This window comes from Rhinolophus sinicus, chromosome 4 (genome assembly GCF_057876585.1).
Source record: "Rhinolophus sinicus isolate RSI-liver-muscle chromosome 4, RSI-T2T, whole genome shotgun sequence".
NCBI lineage: Eukaryota > Metazoa > Chordata > Mammalia > Chiroptera > Rhinolophidae > Rhinolophus > Rhinolophus sinicus.
The window spans coordinates 28,957,098-28,978,802 of NC_142504.1; the positions used below are offsets into that span (position 1 = coordinate 28,957,098).

The 21,705-nt window shown below is 39.5% G+C and overlaps 1 protein-coding gene across 1 annotated transcript in view; it reads right to left on the bottom strand.

Annotated features, from left to right (window-relative positions):
• Positions 1 to 2,164: 2,164 nt before the first annotated feature.
• The window catches only part of UMAD1 (UBAP1-MVB12-associated (UMA) domain containing 1), a 191,612-nt gene continuing 172,071 nt past the window's right edge, over positions 2,165 to 21,705 (bottom strand). The window contains exon 4 of the mRNA XM_019729780.3: positions 2,165 to 4,117. Coding sequence (XP_019585339.1) covers positions 3,860 to 4,117 — 258 coding nt within the window. The 3' untranslated portion in view covers positions 2,165 to 3,859. The remainder of the gene's footprint in view (positions 4,118 to 21,705) is intronic.

Here is a 21,705-nt window from a genome sequence, read left to right on the forward strand (position 1 = left end):
ATGCTGGAAGAGAAAAAAGACATGAGGGGAAGGAAAAGTTGAAACGTGGATGGAGTGTGGACTTTAGTCCCAACGCTGGTTCCTTAGTTGTAGCACAGAGGGGAAACTGCGTGAGAGGTATACAGAAACTCTTCACTACTTTGTAACTTTTCTATAAATCTAAAACTACTCTAAAATTATTTATTTAAATAATTGTTTATTTATTTAAATGAAAAAAGATGATTCACATATTGCTAGATTGACTGTGGCAGAGTTCCTCTGTATCAATCAATAACATATCTTTCTTTCTCTCTTTCACCCACACCCATCCACCACACCATATGGCATAGCGTCACTTCCCTGACACATAAGAATACTTTATCTTTCCGGCCACTGTAGTACGAATGGAGTCAGACCTATTCTGAGAGCTTTGGATTTCCCAATAATACTTAGGTCGTGGTCTTAGTAATAAAACACAAATGCTCAAAAGACAGTGTCCACAAACCCGTATTTCTCAATGGCTTTAAAAGATGTAAATTCCTTCACCCACCTATCCAGTACACTTCAATTTCATGTGAATGTTATTAATGTTATCAATGTCTTAATCTCTGAAGGTAACATACTCTTTGTTAGATTCCTGAGGGCAGCATACATTTATTGATCAATTTTTATGATGAGAGGTAAGGGAGTAAGGTCTGATGTACCACTGTGTTAGAACAAGGATGAGATTATTTCTTTGAGAATCTATAGCTGTCCTTTCCAATGATAAGAAATCAGGTCTCTCAGAATTTTAGAAGATTTTTCTTTCCTACTGTGTTCAATTTATCATTTTATTCTGAGAAAGGAAAAAAAGTGTTAGTGTCAATGAATGTTTACTTTAAAAAAAAAGATTGTGGGGTTTTTAGATTTGTTAACAAGAAACGTGCTTTTGTTAACATTTAATAATTATAATTTTAAAAGTTCAGTTAATCAAAATTTAATTAACCAGAATAATACATTGGTCAGAATTGCCTCTCTAATTCTGTTTTTAGGAAAGGATGCAAATACCATTCTAAAAAGCTGAAGGGAAAAAAAATACATGCAACTTCCTGCATATATTTTAGGGATAAAAATAAGATTCAGTAAAATCATTTGTACATTCTATACCTATAGTACTTTATAATGATAACTTATATTAAGGAAAAAACCATGATGCTTACTAATAGGGATAAAAAGTGTTCCCTATGGAATTCTTAACTAAGGAATTGCAGAAGAGTCAAGCAACATGTTTTAGGAATATTTTTCACAGTGAGGCACTTAATATGGAAAAAAATAATGGGGCAGGAGGGATCTACAATAAATGCGGGTAGCTATTTTTTATATTACCCTTTAAGCAGTTCAGTTAATATATATTTTGCATTTCATTAGACTATTGTATGTGTGTGGTTAGTAATGAGAATTACAACAACGGTTCCCTTTCCCAGAACACCTCTGATGTGTCAAACTTTATACTGCTAGGCATTTGACACACACCACCTAAAAACCTAACACAGGCCTGCAAGGTGCATACAATTACTATTTAACAAGCGAGGAAACTAAGGGCACCAGCAGTTAGGGGACTGACTCAAAGTCCCACAGCTTGTAAGTGAGGCGGCCATGACACACGTCTGTCTGCCTCAAATGCCTGAACCCTTTCCTCCCAGAGCGTTCAGCTTTGTTATAATTTATATCATCATTATCAACAGTATTAAACATTTATATATCATTAATTAGGTAACTTAAGTCATTTAACCATTCTAGGCTTCAAGTTTCTCTTGGGTAAAATGGAGTTAGCTAGTTGATTTCTAATGTTTCTTCCAGTTTTAAAATGGTAACATCGATTTACATACATAATAAGAAAATGAAAATGGCCATGTTCACAATATTTTTATTAAAAATAGGTTATTAACACTGGTGATTACTAAATTTTGTGATGGGCTCTATAGAGACATGTTCATGTACCTTCTCCCAAATCTCTCCAGTCCTACTAAGCCAGAGCTAGTGAGCAATCTTACCATTGCCAAGGTTATTTCTTAAAACATACATATAAGAAATTTCATACTTTTCTCTGCACTACGCAAACTATTTACTTAAATATTTGCCTCCCAAAGAATCAATAACTTGCATTCAGACATGAATAATGCAAAGAAAACCATTTTTCTGGATCTGAAATTAATCAAAATGTCAGTTTATTTTAATTTACATTTATTTAAATATAACAATTTTTGTAGGCAAATGAAAATACATATAAGCATATTTATAACATGGTAGACATAAATATAAATGAAATGTATAACTATTTAAGACAAAATTTAACATATATTAGGTAAATTGATGACATGCTTACATTTAGGTTTAAGGTACATTAACATGGATATTGAAAAAGATGTGCTTTCACAAAAACTGATATAAAATGTTCACATTTGTGTCAGTAATAAGTCATATTTGCTAGACTGACGTTTTACGAAAACTGTAGCGGTCTAATTTAATCATTCACCTCATATAGTAACATTATTTGTAAATGAAGCATGTTTTTGTTAATAGAAATGTTCCTTTATCTTTTAAATAATGTAGCATTTTTTTCAACACCATGTCACATTTATTAAACAAACATGCATAACACATTAAAACTTGAATAATTTATGTACCCTTATGCACAGTGTTTAGTTTTGCTATAGCACTCTATCTTTGTGAAACATATACTTAAAATTTGGCACAGTTAATAAATCGTATTGTTACTATTCAGAACAAATGTAATTTAAATTTTACATGGCACAGAAAATACTCAGTTTACCTCTTCCCTTTGCAGTTTATTGACCAATGGCAGTTCTTTTCTGTTTTAGTTGGAATAAATACTGGATATTCAAGAACTGAAAGTCATATTTAGGTATTCTGCCTACAGTCTGATGAGAAATTAGTTGATTTCAGTTTTTCTAGCAATAAAACATTTCCATCTGTATTGTGGCCCACAAATTTCTAAATAACGGTATTATCAGCAATAATATGTGTCATCATGAGATGCTTTTCTTCAGGAGGCAGAGATGTTGAAAGGAAATGTGGATCTCTGCATACACTGGAACGTATGTGGGAAGGAGAGCAAATGCCAACTGAGGCAGGAGTGGGGAAGTTCTTTGGAAAGCTCATGAGCAAGCTCACGCTGAAGTAGCAGCAAGGCAGAAAACAAAGGCAGGGACGCAGGATCCTTCCGGGGGGAAGGACCGCCATGGGTGTAGGGAAACTGAAATGTGTCACTCAGAGAAACAGCATCCAGAGCAGTGTTACAGCCTCCTTATGTCAGCAAACTCCCCCTACTTCTTAGGAAGAGTTTTCAATTTCCACGTCAATGTGTAAATCAAGAGTGAAGACATTAAGCTAACCGGCAACAATTTCTTATCTGAATTCATTCATATGCACTTTGGAAGAAGAAAGAGAATTACATTAATTCAAGCTTCCTCCAAACCAGAGAAGAGAATTCCTACTCAGGCTGAGGGCAGACTTCAGACTTGGCAGTAACTAAGAAAAATGCCCCAGTTCTTTTTCACAGTGCTTCGGAGATTAAATTGGAGGTGTTACATTCTGAGAACCCAGTTGAAGGAATCGCCTCCTTTCCTAAAACCCTGATTGCCTAATTTTTATATTTATTATGTGAGGGAAAGGAAGTATAATTTAAGTTCAATTTTTATACAAATATACTTAATTCTAAAAACATAGAGCGATGCACATAATGTTATTTTCTTTGCTTTATGATCCTTGCTCTCCCGAGGGCCTCCAAACCGTGACATGGCAAAGAACACCAAACAGGTTAAAGAAAACAGGCAAACTTTTTGTCTTAAAGCTATGACGGTGCAAACAAACATACAAATTACGAATCACAAAGTACTGAATTTTCAAGACTGAAATCATACCAGAACCGCGATAAGTTTTCGCTGACATCATAGGAGAGTAAATGGTCAGGAAGGTCACTGACGGTACCCTGCACCGCCAGCACATGTGGCGCCAAGGTGAAAGGCACGTCGTTCAGAAGCTCGGCCATTAACGAGCTGTTTTCCAGAGTCTGGCCTGCCTTATTTTCCGCCTCGGAGCCTGCTACAGTCACACTGGATGCGTTTTCTTGGCCAGTCTAAAAATACATATATATTTAAATCATTTAGACCTTATGGACTTGGAGGTTTAGTAATGGTAAATGTGACGCGGATATATCAAAATGATTGGGAATATTTTATATCCTCCCCCATTTCTCAGATTAGAATGCAGCTATTTGCTTTACTTAAGAAATACATCGAAAGCTCTACTAGGCTTTCCTATGAGTCCTAAACCCGACCCTCTCTCAGGCCCCCTTAAATACAGACTGGCATTCTGGCTATTTCCCTAGCCCAGATAATGTCTACAAAATCTGCCTCAGCTTTGCTTAATCTGATGTGTCCTTTCAGGTTCCACAGGATTACCAGATTCCCTGTGAAATCTTATATCAACAGCCCAAAGGGACTTTGCCCATGTCAGAATGATTATAGGGCAAATCGCCTAGTATATTATTTGGCATTTCCTTCGTGTCCTTGCTAGTTGCTGTTTCAGATGCACTCATCATGTCCCCAACTAGACTTCAGCATCTTTGAGGACAAGCAGTGTGTTTGACCTTTCTTTGGATTCTCTGCCTTGCCTACTTCACTGCCTTACCCTAATAGATACTTAAGAATTTACCTCGACTGTGTACCATGAGTATAGACTGATTGCCTGACTTTCACTGGAACTAACTTGTTATGTAAGTTATTCCAATAAGGATTGATATGTCTTATTCAATTTCTTTAAAGTCAGTGTACCATGCATACAGTCGTTTGCCAAAAGACGTGTGCTTGCATAGCAGCACTCTATGCAAGCCCCAAAGTGGCTCAAACCTAACTAAAATCAGTTCAGGCAAAAATTTGCTCCCCTATCCCACCTGGTTTCGTGCAGAAAACCCTTCAGAGTCTTTACAGAGGCCTAGGAGGCCCTGGGGGCCTGTCCGAACTCATCCCCAGCTGATGTGCCTGGCTCCCTCCTCTCAGCCCCACCGCCTCCTTGCCTGCGCTCATGACAGCAGCCCACTGCTGCCTCAGTCCTTTGCTTTCCTTTCCTGCTGCCCAGGAGGCTCTTCTCCCACAGACACACTGGGCTTTCCCTCATCCCCTTCCAAGCGTTGGCCCAGTTTACTTAAACGGTGTCCTGTCCTGCCCACCTCCCCGTCCTCCACTCCAGCATCCTCTCTCTCCCTCGCCTGCTTTTTTCCTCTCCAGAGTCATTAGTACCTTGTTATATATTATCGAATTTATTCTGATTATCTTCCCTTAGAAGCTTAAGGAGTTTTTGTCTCTCGTGTTCACTACTGTATCCCAAATGCCCAGATCAGTGTCTGGTGCTCAATAAATATTTGCTGACTGGATGAAAGCAGACAGGATTTTTGCCTGTGAGGGGTGTACATTATAATGCTTATAAATCTCTAACTCTACAGGAGAATGATATTTTGTGTAAGAAATAACAATTTTTTAAAAACTTTTTATGAAAGTGTAAAATACACAGAGGAAAGGGTACATTGTAAGTTCACAGCTTGCTAAATTTTAACCAACTTAAACCCCTATAAGCAACTGGCACCCAGACCAAGGCACAGAAATGGCCCGCTCCCCCAGGAGCCCCAATGGGGCTCTCTTTCAGTCACAACTCCATGTCCCCACCTCCCGTCACCATCCAGATTTCTGACAGTATAGGTTGGTTTTACCTATTTTTGTATTTTATGTGAAAGTAATCATACAGTAGGAACGCTTTTGTTTCTGGCTTCTTCCGTGCAACATTGTATGTAGGAGATTTATCCACATCGTTACATGTGGGATAAAAACAACACATCGTGGCAAAGGAGATATATTCAGACTGTCTTGGAAGGATCACTTTGTTGCTGTGTTGGCAGTAGGCATGGGGAGTGCAGTGGCCAGGGAAGGAAGCAGGAAGGCCAGCTGGGAACGAGATGATTGTGACGTGGATTAGGGTTGTGACGGTAAATGTGAGAGGAAACAGTTGGATTTTGGATAGATTAAGGGTAAGGCCAACAGGATATGCTGACAGAATGGATGTGGGGTACAAGAGCAAGAGTGGACTCAGTCAGGATGAAGCCCAAGCTTTTGACCTGAGTGAAAAGCGTGTCAGGGGAGCAGGGTTGAACAGGGCTATTGAGTTCGGGTTTGGATGTTCCAGGTACGTAACAGACACCCAAGTGGGGGTGTTCGTAGGCAGAGGGATATAATTTGAGTTGGAGCTGGGTGATATCTGGTTGGGAAACGCTGACTGGTGTGTGTTTAAAAAGAGGATGAGAGGGAAGAAAGTGAAGACAAATTTGAGAACAGGCTATTTTTCTAGACATTATGCCATAAATGGAAAGAGATATGGGCCAATAGCTGGAAAGAGATGTGGAGTCAAGTGAGGTGTCTCTTCATTTTATTTTCTGTTTTGTAAGTAGGCTGAAATAATGGCAGTCTGTATGCTAATGAGAAGCTCACAAGAAAGGAAACATCATGGAGAGTCTGGAGGGGAGAAGCTGCTCTCTTCACAGGCGTCACCCAACACATAAAACAGAGACCCTCAAGAAATATTTGCTTAGTGAATGACTTCAAATTAACAAAGTTCCCAAACACATCCGTATCAAGAGTGGTCTTATAACTTTATGTGAAAATAAAACACCAGAGTACTTTCTTAGGACTGCAAATAGAACAAAAGGAATGATACCCTGTTATGACAAAGCTTATTCGAAAGATCCAACATGCAGTGGACAGAACCTGCCTCCTGAAACCTAACTGGTGTCTGGGGGTCAGCCGAGAGCTCAGGTCGCAATGATGCCACAACTTCAGCCTCTGTAAAGAGCTTCACCATGTGCTGGTTTCTTCAAGATTAAGTATGCGCCAAGGGCTTTGGTCATGATGGAGCAGCAGGGCCGGCCGGGTATTTAAGAGCATAGATTCTAGGGCCACACAGCTTGGATGCAAATCTAAGATCTCCTGCTTATCAATAAGCAAATGGCCTCGGACAAGTTACTTCGTTTCTCTGTGCCTCAGTTTCCTTAGCTGTATAATGAGATCAATAATAGTACCTATTTCATAGGATTATATGCAGATCAAATAATGTTCATAAGTTAAAGTGAATAAATAAAATTTTTAGAAATATCAGCTCCCATTTGGCTTCAGATAAAGTCTAGGCTCCATCCATCTCTTTTGCTTTTGACATTCACTAGTGGTTCGAGGAATCTTCCCTTCCCCTCTCTGGTTCCATCTTGCCTTCTCTTTTAATCTCAGGTGCAAAGCTTCCCTAGATCTGTTAGTCGCGTCCTATACTTGAACTTCCTTTTTTCTTTCTTGTGTACAGAATGTTCTCCAGTTTAATTAGCCAAATCAATTCCCTTCTTAAAGAAAAGCATTCTTGAAATCTCACCTCCACTAAAGCACTTTGCTCTCTAAACACAAAGCTTCTAGGGTTTCCCTCTCCAGCAGCAATATTTATTTCTTTGTTCATGCTTTTATGAATCCTCATCCCTTTTCCAAGTCACTCTGTCTGCCAGAATGTAATTCCTTGAGGACAAGACTATGTCAAACTGTATTTAAAACAATAAATGAATTGAGATGTGGTTTCTTTTTCAAGTTCTGATAAAACTGCCACATGACCAGAAGGGGGTTACTTCACCCACCTGGGCTCCAGTTCTCTCTTCTGTAAAATGACTGGTGAGGGACAAAAAATGATGATGATGACGACGACAGTAACGGGCATATGATGAACACTTATTTTGTGCTCGAGTCCATCTAGGTATCTGAAATGCATTCACTCACTTAAGTCTTAAAACAGCTCTGTGGGCTGTGTACTAGTATTAGTCCCATGTTAAAAACAAGAGGGGACTAAGGCACAGAAAGGTGAAGGAAGTTGTTCCAGGTGACACAGCTTGTCTGTGGTGAAACTGAGAATCAAACCCAGTGATGTCTAATGCTCTAATACATGCTAAGATCCTGCACACGTCAGACGTGCGTTGGATAGACTGGCTGAGTGAATGAACAAAGCTGCGAAAATGTAGGGGACAGTGTTAGATAATATGGCAGTTACTAACATAGCATATCTGGGCTTAACTGAGAAGGAAAAAAGGACTCTAATACCTTTTACTTTTAGGAAGAAAAGACTAAGAACTCATTAAGGTACCAAATCTTAGACTGGAGGAAGGTTGAAAAGCAACTGTAATTTAAAGGGATATGTATCCCTGGCAATGACTCTACCAGAAGTCTGGGAGGGGAAAACCCCATGGACAGAGAAACAAGACTGTATGTGAGATGACCATTATTGCGACGGAGAGAATAGGAAGGTACATGGGAACACACGACAGTATTCTTTCTACCTCTGTATATGTTTGACAACTTTCCGTAATAAAAAGTTACCCAAATTAAATGAACTTTAAAAATACCATGGACAAAGGGTTCCACCAAATGCCTCCTAAAAGGATCTGAGTTTCCGTGGTGCTGCGCGTGCTACTCCAGCATCTACCTCCTAACAGTTGGCTAGAGTGCAATGTTACAGTCTCCAAGGAGGCGGCCTGCCCCCTTGGCAGCAGGGTGAGCGCCATGATGCAGCTGCTGTTGGCACGCTGGAAGCCGGGAGAGGAGAAAATTATAAGGCAAACAAGAATACGTCCCACAGAAAATGTGAGTCAAAATTCAAGGACCCCACACCCACTAAACCGGATCGCTAAGTCTCCAGTTTGGCAGCCAGTGGAAGGAGAGGTGGGGGCTGAGGGCTGAAACAGGTGCATGGGTTCCCCTGCAAAAAGCAGCCCCCTCTTAGACACAGTCCTCCCATTTTTTTCATCTGCATAATAAAACGGGTCTTTAAAGGGAACAATAACTATGTTAACCACAATAGAGCAAGAAGAAAAGAATCAATTAACCTTATGGTTAATAACCAAATTTTAAAAAATTACTTCAAATATTACATTTGTAAAACATTCCTTTTTTAAAACAGTTTTTATTTTTCAATTACAGTGGATACACAAAATTACATTAGTTTCAAGTGCACAACACAGTGATTAGATATTTATATAACTTACAAAGTGATCACCCGGATAAATCTAGTACCCACCTGACACCACACATAGTTATTACCATATTATTGACTATATTTCTTATGCTATACTTTCTATCTCCATGACTAGTTTGAGTTTTTGTTTTGTTTTGCTATTTATAACCATACGTTTTCAGGTTTTTTTTTGTTTTTCCTCCTATGTACATTTTTATGAAAATATTACTAACACACAATATTATGCTTCAGGAATACACAATAGTAATTCAACATTTATATACCTAAAGAAGTGATCACCATGATAAGTCCAGCAACCTTCTGACACTGTCCTACGCTATCACAATATTGCTGACTGTATTCTCTATGCTGTAAATTACAGCCCCGTGACTTGTTTTATACCTGGAAGTTTGAACCTCTCATTCCCCTTCATTTTTCCCCTCTACTTTAAAAGTTTTTCAATTACAGCTGTCATTCAATATTATTTTGTATTAATTTCAGGCATACAGCATAGTGGTTGGACATTTGTATAATTTAAGAAGTGATCCCCCCGAATAGTCTAGTACCCACCTGGCACTATGCATAGTTATTACTGTATTACTGACTATATTATTTATGCTAAACCCTACATCCCCATGGCTACTGTATAACAACCAATTTGTACTTCTTAATCCCTTCCCCTTTTTCACCCACTTCTAAACCCCCTCCCATCTGGCAACCGTCAAAATGTTCTCTGTATCTATGAATTTGTTTCTATTTTGTTTGTTCATTTATTTTGTTCTCTAGATCCCACAAATAAGTGAAATACTATGACATTTATCTTTCTCTGTCTGACACATTCCACTTAGCACAATACCCTCCAGGTCCATCTATACAGCCGCCAACGGCAATAACCCATTCCCTTCCCTGACAGAGGAATATTTCATTGTATATATGGACCTCCTATTCTTTATCCATTCATGCATTGATGGACACCCAGACTGCCTCCACATCTTGGCCATTGTAAATAATGCTGCAATGAACATATGGATGCACACATATCCTCGAAATAGCAGTTTGAGTTTCTTCGGATAAATACCAGGAAGTGGGATTACTGGGTCCTTCTTGTCTCTTGTTATAGCCTTTGTTTTAAAGTCTATTTTGTCTGGTATAAGTATTGCTACCCCAGATTTTTTGTTTGTTTGTTTCCATTTTCATGAAATATCTGTTTGCCTTACTGTCAGTCTGTGTGTGTGTCTTGATCTGAAGTGAGTCTCTTGCAGGCAGCATATGTAAGGGTCTTGTTTTCCTATCCATTCAGCCACCCTATCTTGATTGGAGCATTTAATCCATTTACATGTAAAGTAACTGTTGATAAATATGTAGTTACTGCTATTTTGTTATTCATATTTCTGATCTTTTTTTTGTTTTGTTTTTTGGGTCTTAAAGATTCCTTGTAATTCTGGTTCAGTGTTGGTGAAATCCTTTCGCTTTTTCTTATCTGGGAAGTTCTTTATTTGTCCTTCAATTCTAAATGATCGTTTTCCTGGGGAGAGTACTCTTGGTTATATGTCCTTGCTTTTCATCACTTTGAACATTCCCTGCCAATCCCTTTTGGCCTGCAAAGTTTCTGTTAAGAAATCAACTGACAGTCTTATGGGTAGGTAACTAACTACTTTTTTCTTGCTGTTTTTAAGATTCTTTGTCTTTAAGCTTTGGCATTTTTATTATGATGTGTCTTGCTTGGTGTGGGACTCTTTGGGTTCATCTTGTTTGGGACACTTGTGCATCCTGGGCTTGTATGTATATTTCCTTCACCAGGTTAGGGACATTTTCAGTCATTATTTCATCAAATAGGTTTTCAGTTCCTTGCTCCTTCTGGTACCCCTATGATGTGAATGTTAGTATGCTTGATTTTGTCCCAGAGGCCCCTTAAACTATCCTCATTTCTTTGGATTCTTTTTTCTTTTTGATGTTCTGTTTTGGTGTTTTCTGCCTTGTCTTCTAAACCGATGATTTGATCTTCTGCTTCATCTAATCTACTGTTGGTTCCCGCTAACATATTCATTTCAGTTACTGTATTATTTATTTATGACTGGTTCTTTTTTATGTTTTCTATCACCATTTTTATGTTTCCTATCTCTTTGTTGAAGTTCTCTCTGAGATCTCTGGGCATCCTTATAATCAGTGTTGTGAACTCTGTGTCTGGTAGATTGTTTGTCTCCATTTTGCTTAATTCTTTTTCTGGAGCTTTGTTTTATTCTTTTGTTTTAGACATGTGTCTTTGTGTCCCTATTTTGGCTGCCTCCCTGTGTCTGCTTCTATGTATTAGTAGGGCTCCTATATCTCCTGCTCTTAGTAGAGTGGCCTTATGTAGTGGGTGTTCTGTGGGCCCAGGGGCACAGTCTCCCTGGTCATCTAAGCTAGGTTCTCCAAGTGAGTCCCTTGTGTGGGTTGTGTGTACCCTCCTGTTGTAGTTGAGCCTTGGTTGCTGTTTGAACATCCTTAGGCTGATTGGTTGTGAGGACTGGGCATGACCACAGTGGAGGAGCTGTTGTGTAGGGGCTGACCACACAGAGCAGTGTTCACTTTAGCAGGACCCAGTATGCCCTTTGGGTGTGTCATCCCCAGAGGCGGCTGGGTGATGCTCTGGCTGGGTTGGAAGCTGGACACCAGGTGTGCCAGCCGTGGGGCCTCCTGGGAGGGGCCCCATTGCAGGCCAAATTCATCTGCAGCCTGTTTCCTGCCTGGAGCCACCTGGCATGAGCTACAAAGCAATGCACAGATGGCCACCACTCATGCTGGGTGTGGAGGTGTCCCGAGAGGCCAAGCTGTGAACCAAGGCTGCCTGTCACTAGTGCTGGGCTTATGGGGCACACCAAAGCCAGATGCTGCTTGTTTGGGTTTTGTGAACCTTTGAAAGATTTTTAGGAAAGTCTGTAGCGTGAGCCAAGCAAGCCATTTATACGGAAAAGTCACTGGAAATGACTTGGGTGGGCCCACAAGTTGGATGGAGTGGGATCTCAGGGAATCACAGCGAATGAACAGTGTTAGCCAGGTTGATGGAGACTCAGATATGGTGGCCTCCTGCATCTACATGCCGGGAGTGGGGAGGACTCAGGGACAATGGCTTCCTCCAAGTCTTCTTTCCGGGAGAAAGCGGCACTCTCTAGCCCTCGCCTTGAAGCCAGACCATTCGGATCCTCCCCATATGTCCCTGGCGCCTTTTGAGCTGCTGCTCCAGCACTGGAGCTCACAGCCAGTGAATCTGTATATAAGCCCAAGTACAATCCCTTTAAGAGGATCATCTGGGACTCTAGCTGCCCTTGTCTCACTCAGCAACGATCTCTGCTGGTTTTCACGGCCAGAAGTTATGGTGACTTCTCTCCCTGGCACTGGAACCCTGAGCTGGGGAGACTGGTGTGAAGCTTCGACCCCTTGCTCCTCTGGGGGAGGGAGGCACCTCCGCAGTTGAGATATCCCTCCTGGTCACACGCAAGTGTAGGACCAGCCCGTTCTGTGTCTCTTCTTCTCCTACCAGTCTTGAGGTGGCTTTTTCTGTGTGTCCATATTTGTAGGGCTTTGGTTCAGCAAGACTTCAGGCGATTCTCAATGACGCTTTTTCTGTAGTTTAGTTGCAATTTTGATACAGTTGTAAGCATATCATTTACCTACTCCACCATCTTGACCAGTTCTCCAAAACACATTCTTTATTTTTGTGATTAATCCTGTTCACAGAAGTGCTGCTATGATAATATTCCTGAGTATAAATTCCTTGGTATAATCTAGCTTTAATACTTCTTTTTCAAATGAGTGTTTTCCCTTATGTAGTTTAAGTGTGAGCGTACCATGTTATAGTGTCTAATTTTTTTTTTTTTAATCTTAGGGAGAAAATAAATTTCCCTATCAAGATCATTACAACAATGTTTACAGTTAATTAGCTGTTTCCATGTTTGCATAAAAAGCGTTTCTTGTTCATCAGTTAACCTGTTAAAAGTGGACTGAGCAAGTTTATCTTGTGTTCCTCACATTGTGTTATCTGTGTTTCAAATAATTCCAAAAGGTTTCTAAGCATTATTCCTCCCTTTCTTGCAGAGGGGCTGTAAAAAACTCATGAGGTTCAATCTGTAAAATCTTTTCAGAACTTAGGGGAAAACACACTCCAAGAATACCAGGCAGAGCATACTTTTTAGTAAAGCCTCTGAAAAACCAAGTCATTTCCCTGGAGCAGAAGGCTAGTGCACCCTCATGAACCTCACTCCTAAGTGTTGAAAGCAGAAAATGCAGGCTTAAGGACAACTACATTTTTTTTCTGGCACAAAAACCCCAATAACCACCCTGAAATCTAGGAAGGGGTGCCAACTTTGAAAACCCACTAACAATTTGGAGATTTCATCGACTTGGCCATACCCGCCTAATGGGTGAATATTTTATTAATATGAACATCACCCATATTTGGCATCTTTTATAACCTCCTGCTTTTTTTCTGCAACCCATGCCTCAGATAAGGAGAGATAAAATAGTATCCTATAAAAGCAAAATATTGAAGCATTCACATTTAGAAACCAAACTTAAGCAAAAACAGTTACAGAACCTATTAAAAGAACATGAAACCAGGTATAAAACACCCACCTAACATATTCCATTTACATGCAAAGAAGGGAGCTATAACAAGCATATTTCTAGAAAACGAGTTATAGTGAGAAGTAATAGCAAGCTCTGGCTGTCTATGCCGTTAAATTCTAATGTCTATAAATAAAAGACATGTTTCTTTGAACAATAGCCTGAGTAGGCAACACTGTCACTTTATCTCCCCAGATAACTATCCATTCTATTCTGGCTTCAGCTGGTATCTGCTTGCATTACATCAGCTTCTTGATGGGAGTGGGGTGGGGGGTAAATCTGAATCCGAAACATCAGGGCACAAGAGAAGGTGATACAAGCAATGGCATAATTAAGGCAGTACTCAAGCTTCTTATTTTTTCTAAAAAGCTGGTTGCTAATAAATGTTTGGCTAGCTGATAAAAGCCAGAGGGTTGGTCTCTTACACCTATGTAAGTCCTAAGCAATAGTCTCTCACTTGGGAGAAATTATATTGAAAAGATAGAGACTGTTTCTGATTTTTCTGCAAATCCCCACTACCCAGCACAGGAGTACCTGCACGTGACAAGTGGCACTGAATCTGGTCCACTCATTTTTCAGATACGTTAGGCACCCAGACCTGATTTGTAAATTGCGGGATTAGACCAAAGATACAAAGAGCCCAGAACACTTTACCAGTGAGGGGGAGAAAGCTGAATTGACTGAAAACCTGTGTGTACCACGTGACCTGGGCTTCTAATTCCAGAATGCTATATATTTGAGTAGCAAACTAAGAGGCTAGATTAGAAAGAGATTTTCTTTATTCCCATTCCTTTCTGATCTCCGACATCATTTCAGGTTCAATTTTGGCTCATAATTTTTTCCCAGCAGTTTGTTCTCTTTCCTCTTCTTTCTTTTTTCCTCAGTATTTCCACCTTCTTGTGCTGCCTGCTTCTCCCATCTTTCTTAAAAAAGAAAGAGAAAGAAAGAAAGAAAGAAAGAAAGAAAGAAAGAAAGAAAGAAAGAAAGAAAGAAAGAAAGAAAGAAAGAAAGAAATTAAGAAAGAAAGAAAATAAAGCTCTCCTGACTTCCTCTTTTCAGGACTCCAGCTGAATATATACAAGTGAAGAAGGGGAAGGAAGCCGGCTGTCACTTGCTTCTGTAATCTGTTCCATGAATTCTTGGAAAAGTGGCTTGACTGCAGCCGGAAAATCTGTGCAAGCCAACTCGAGTGGGGGAGCAGTGGAAAGAGGAAAGAAGCATTTAAGGAAAGGAACCAGCAAGAAACAGTGTGTTCAATGCAGGATCCTGTTTATACTGGTTTTGAAAATATAAAAGGCTGTTCCAGTGATTTAAAAAAAAAAAATTAAAAAAATTAGTTTATAGAAATTCGTATCTCTAACCTTAAACTGACCAGAAATCTCCTGTTTTCCCAGTAGGCCTCCCCACCTCATTCTTCACAGGACACATTTCACCCTTTCGCTTCTCTAGCCCTACATGACACCTTCCTCCTCGCTGTCAGCAGGTGGGCCAGACTCCTACCTAACAGAAAAAACAGGAACCAGTGTGTGAGGCTCTCCTCTACCTTCTCCACCCACCAAATTGTATTTGTGTTTGTACCCATCTGTGCTTTGGGCAAGCTGCCCTCCTCCTACCCGCTTGCCCTCTCGCCTGGTGCTCCACCCTGGTCTGGCCCCCATTCTTCAAGGACATGGCTGCATCAATTAGAAGCCTTCTCCCAATGGCTAATCTTTCTTATAATCAATTCGCCATTCACGGAAAATTCTCCTTAAGTCTGTCTCACTCATGCAACTTGGAGCTCCCACACTGTCTTTGCACTTTTCTTCACAACCAGGCTGACACCACTGTGGACAGTGGCTTTCTGCTCCACTCTTCACCCCTGCAATGTGCCTCCTGTCTCTGTCCCTCTGACACTGCCTTTTCCAAGGTTACTAATAATCACTCTTTTGCTAAACTCAGAAGAGGTTTTGAAGTGCTCATCTTACATGACCACTTTGTGGCACTGAAGATTGGTGACTCTGGGGTTTCATTTCTTGGCTTCTATGCCACCTCTTAGTTTTGCCTTCTATGTGTCTATTCTTTTGCCTATTTCTGACTTGATGGTCTTCTCCAGGCCTCGTTTCTGTTCCTTTATTCTTCTTCGTCTCAGCGCACTTCCCTGGATGAGCTTATCCATATCCACGCTGCCTAGTGGCTTACTCCTCCACTCCTCAAACGTAAGTAAGTATACGGATACATGCACATGCGCGCACGCGCGCACACACACACACACACACACACACACACACACACACACCGATCTCTAACCCAGGTTTCTATCTAGAGCTCCTAACCCATATGTTCAACTCCCATTATAGACTTTTTTTTTTTTTTATATTCCATAGGAATCTTAAACTCAACATGTTGTAATCCTGGCTCTCATCTCCTTCCCAACTGTACCCTCAAGTTAATGTTCTTTTAATATTTTCTGTGTCAGTGAAGGTTACCAACATGGGTGCCCAACACACAAACCTGAATTATCCTTGACTTCTCTCTCCCTGTCACTTCCTCCATCCACTCCATCCAGCACATAACCAAGCCCTACTGACTTTGCTGTTTTTAATGTCTCCCCGAATTTCATGTTTCTTTGCAGGTCCGCCGTCACTCTCTTCTTGCAGGCCATTGTGGTCTCCTGCCTTGGATGTCGCAAGAGTTTCCCACATGTGGCATTCCTCCCTACACTATGTGTCCCTATCACAGTGTCCCGATCACCGGGGGTACCTGAAACGCAGGCTTTTCCTTTCTTAAAACTCCTCAATGCCTTCAGAGAAAAGAATAATCTCCTTATAAGGAAAGAATAATCTCCTACATAAGGTGTGTGTGAGCTGGCCTTGCTTATCCTTCTAGTTTCTTTTATTAAACTCTTTACGCCATCTCTAGCAAGGTATTGGCTAGTATCTAAACATGCCAGGCTCTCTCTTCAGCTCTGAGCCTTGGCTTATTCAATCACCTTGGCCTAAATTAAGACACCTTGCTCTCTTCTTCTACTCCTTTCATCTTGCTTATTTCAACTTGCCCTTCAAGGTGCACATCAACACTCTTTTAGAAACATTTCCCCAAGTAACTCCTCAAACCTGGGCCCAGTGCCTGCCTTTGTGTTCCCATACAGCCTATATCATACATCGCGTCTCTTATAGTATGTCATATATCACCTCTCTAACAGTTCATGTCATATATTAGCTCTCTAACAGTACATGTCATATATCACCTCTTGTAACAGTACATGTCATATAGCACCTCTATAACAGTACATGTCATATATTACCTCTCTAACAGTATATGTCATATATCACCTCTCTAACAGTATGTGTTATGTATCACCTCTCTAACAGTATACATCATACTGGAATAGAATCCTTTGTCACTCTCATGAAACTGTGGGCAGCTTAAAATCAGGAACAATAGCTTTTCTCTCCATTTCCCTAGCAATCAGAGCAATGCCAGGCTCATAATAGGTGATCAATACATGTTTATTGAACCACTAAAAAATTTAAATTTCTTCATAAACTTTGTATTCACATTTATTCAGAATAAGCTAAATTATTATGTTGATTCTGGATTTCTGCATTTGTTTGTTTTTCCTCTAATGAGATTTTACCAACTGTTGTTTTACATTATCACCAACATGGTGAACCATGGATGGTATTAAATACAGACAGAACTGAAACTAGTTTGAGACCCCAGCTACACCCATTTCCTGAAGAATGAGATGGTTTATTTTTGACTTGCCAAATGAACAGATTCACAAATATGACTCCCAAAGGAAGTTCAGTGAAGTCCTGCTACAAGGTAGATGAAACTGTTTGGGAAATAGTTTTACCACAGACCCACTTTCACTGAGAGAGGGAAAGAAGCTAACCTTATGTTCTCCAAATTCCCCTTGAAATACTGTCTTGGTCCATTCAGGCTGTTATTTTTAAAAACTGTAGACTGGGTTGCTTATAAACAACAGAAATTTATTTCTCACAGTTCTGGAGGCTGGGAAGTTCAAGATCAAGGAACCAGCAGATTCAGTGTCTAGAGAGGGGCCGCTTCCTGGTTCCTAGACTGCTTTTTGCTATGACATCACCTGGGAGAAGGGGCCAGGCATCTTTTATAAGGGTACTAATCCCATCTATGAAGGCTCTACCCTCATGACCTAATCACCTCCCAAAGGCTCCTCCTCCAAATACCCCCATCCTGGAGATTAATTTCAACATAAGAATGGGGGGAAGGGCACATTCAGTCTGTAGCATCAGCCTGCCATACACAGCTCTTCTCTCCCAGGAACCAGTGTTTCTCCACAACTCTGCAGTACAGTCTGAAGGAGCTGCAGGGGAGCCTGCGTTTGGGGGCAGGGAGATGGGGGCAGGGCCAGCAACAGGATGGTGAACTAGGTGAGCCTTGTAAGGCTCAGAGATGAGAGCTGAAAAGGAGGGTAGAGGAGGGGATGGGTAAGTAAATCCCATTGATTTAATTTCCGTTCACCTCTGTTAAAGAGGAAAAAAAAAGCCTTCCTTTCTTCTCCGGTTTCCATAAAGAGGGATTTTTCTCTAAGCATGTTTGCCTCCGGCTCCAGCCCCCTATTCCTCCCAAGAGTGAATTGCCTGGTTGGTGCATGACAGCCATAGGTCCGTGTTTCTAGATGAGGGAAGCTAAACCATCCAAGGTCCTCAGGCCTGGGCAAAGTCTCTTTCTCCTCTTCTCTCTATGTGGACCATGGGAGACAAGTAAACAGAACATCTGCTGTACTGACTGAAACTTTCCACACACGTCTAGATATGGGTTACTGAGACCTTGGAAGTCCATTTTAGCTGCATCCTCCAACCTAGGTTGCCTCGGTCCAAAAGGGGCCATCCTGTTTATCTGTTTGCTGCCTCTTTCGTCTTATTTCTCCATTGGCTCAGGGTGCAGGTGAAGAGGGGGTGCTCTTTATTAGGACATTAAGACCCTCACCAATTGCTACTTCCCAAAGCAACTCCAGTTACACCAGAACGAGAGGCCTATTAACCACACCAAACAACAAAGTCACGCAGATGTCAAAAGATCTGAAAGATAAACACACAACAAAACTAACAGTTTTCAAAAGTTATAATGCCGTATCATGCTCTATAAAACTTATGAGTATGATTTTTATTACGTTCATCATTCAGGTAAATCTGTGGGAGCAGCAAGGTTCTAATCTGAATCTTGGGGAAATGACAACTAACATTTGTTTAGTGCTTTACACAGTTTTCGAAGTAGTTTCACATACGTTATTTCATTTGAGCCTCACAACCCACAAAATTTGATAGGGAAGCTATTGTTTCTCCTCTTATCTTCTGAGGCTCAAAGCTTCGTGATTATCTAAGGTCACACCACTACTAACTGGCAGAAACTTATATCCTGGGTCTTATTTACAATCCAGTGCCCCCCTTCTGATGTAAAGGCCATCGAGGGAAATCATTTTAAAGCTTGCTTCCCCCCCACTGCCCCCCAAGGGCTCATAGTTAGCAATTTCTCTATGGACAAGGGTTACCCAGGGTAGAGGATGAAGGTCCAAAAATAAAGACAGCTCCGCTAGAAACTGAGTTTAAAGTAATGGTTCAACTAAGCGTGTTATTACTAGGTTAAATCTACCATGCAGGATACAATATGTAATAGCTTAGAAAAGTGTAGCATCTGATCACAGTCAAGGTTACACAATTGCTTAAGCTTTTGTGTGTGAATTCTTCAAGCTTATTATATACACCACAGGTTTGATGAATTTGATATCCCTTATCAGTCACACTAGATTCTACTTCCCATTTATTTTGCTTTATTTATATAGCTTTATTTAAAATATCTATTCAACTTCTTCAAAATGCAATGCAACAAGATCGTATTTTTTCCCGATAATTTCAAAGGAAAACAATGAAAAATGATCTTGCACATCTCCTCAGTACACTGAATATTAATTTCACTCAAATGATTAATTTTCATTTTGTAAAACAATAAATTACTTCAACTGTCTGCATATGTAATAAGAAAGAAAATGAAATACTTTCTATTTTTAAAGCTGGAAAGAAAATATAAATATTTATATTATACTCATTTATTTTTATATAATTTGATAGACATCATTTTTGTGATATTGGTTGAATGCAAATCAAGAGCATAGGATACTAGTAGGAAATACAGAAATAAAGTAAATCTAAAAATATGAAGTGGTAGCTACATGCTGGTTTTTTTTCGTGTGTGCTTTGATGGCATGAACATTTGACAAATTCATAACCTAAGTATAATACATATTTTTAATGATATTTAATGTATTATAAAAAATAAAAATAATTATTTCATGTTAAGGTTGTTATTGAAGACAGAAAGCTCAAATGTTTTTGTTGCTCTTAATCTATATTGAAAAGTTTATTTTTTCACTGTTTCCACCATTATTCAAAAACATAAATATATAATTTTTAGTATGTACTTAGAATTGTCATGTCCATATCCAGAATTTAAAGATGAATCAGTAGGATCTCATATTCACCCTGCATATAAATATGTTTCTAATCTGAGGAAACAAATAATTCTTTAAGAAACAGGAAAAGATTGGGTAAAAAAAAAGCCTTATGTTCTTTGCAATTTGAATTTAATGTATGGAATAATCCACACATTTGGAAATACTAATGATGGTGAATACACAACTGTATATTTTCATATACAAAGTGGAAGAAAATGCATCATAGTAAATTAAGAAGGGAAGCTAGTGAAATTCCACTCAGAGAGCACATGAGTAACAGTATCACCCACTCACAGCACCTAACCCGGAACTCCACTAGAAAAGCAGCGTTTGGTAAACTGAAGAGGTGAGCAGAAAGCTGTGTCCCTTGCCATTGGCTTTCATTTGCAAAAAGGTTGTATTTCAAAATAGAAGATGGGGTTGGAAAAGTAAATACAGCTGTGTTTTCTCCACCCCGGAGTGAGAATGAATGGCAGGAGGCTGCGTCCCTTCTGAGTACACACTCAGAGCCCAAAGAACAGTGCTATTATTTCACTTAATGGCTAACTCGGGCTAATTTTATTTTTATTGTGGTAAAATATATACAACGTGAAATTTCAGTGGCATTAAGTACATTCACAATGTTGTGTAACTATCACCACTATCCGTCACTAGAACTTTTGCATCGTCCTAAACAGAAACTCTGCACCCAATGAACAACTTTCCAATCCTCCTTTACCCCAGTCCCTGGTTATCTCTATCGTTACACTTCCTATCAATTTGCCTATTCTAGGTACCTCATATGAATGGAATCATACAATGTTTATGCTTTTAGTGTCTGGCTTATTTCAATAGTATAATGTTTGCAAGGATCATATATGTTGTATCATGTATCAGAACGTCATTCCTTTTTAAGACTGAATATTCTATTGTATGTATATACCATATTTTGTTTATCCATTCATCTGATGATAGACATTTGGGTTGTTTCTACCTTTTGGCTATTGTAGGATCATATTTTTAAGCTAGAGTAAAATCAACCAAGTGGAAAATCTAGGAAATAATTATAAAAGGGCTGTCAAGATTCAATGAGTACAGGAATAAAGAATATTTAAGTATGTGGAGGAAAGTTAGCAAGAGCCTGAAGTGAGGGAAAGAAACCATGGTTCCTGCTTATTTTGAATTGTAATTTTTTTAGGTGTAATAAATTTGTACACTTTTGTAACACATACTTTGCTTGGCTTTAAAAAATCATATAAATTAAAATAGGCTTTGCCAACTTAATATTTTATGAATTAAAATCTGAGTATAACTGATGGTATTTCAATCCTATTTGAAACAGCTCCATAATCTATAAGACCTTCCACAAACACTATAATTATTTTATCTGTAATTATAAGGGTACAAGAGGTCGTTATCTGCTGTTGTGGAAAGTCTACCCAACAAAATGGAGAGTGAATAATGCTAAGAAATGACTAAAAATGAAAAGCCACAATCATGTCCAAGAAAAATAATGAGAGGAAAAATTTAAATTCACATAGCTTAATACATTTTTAAAATTTAATGAAAACAATTTTAAATGCCAC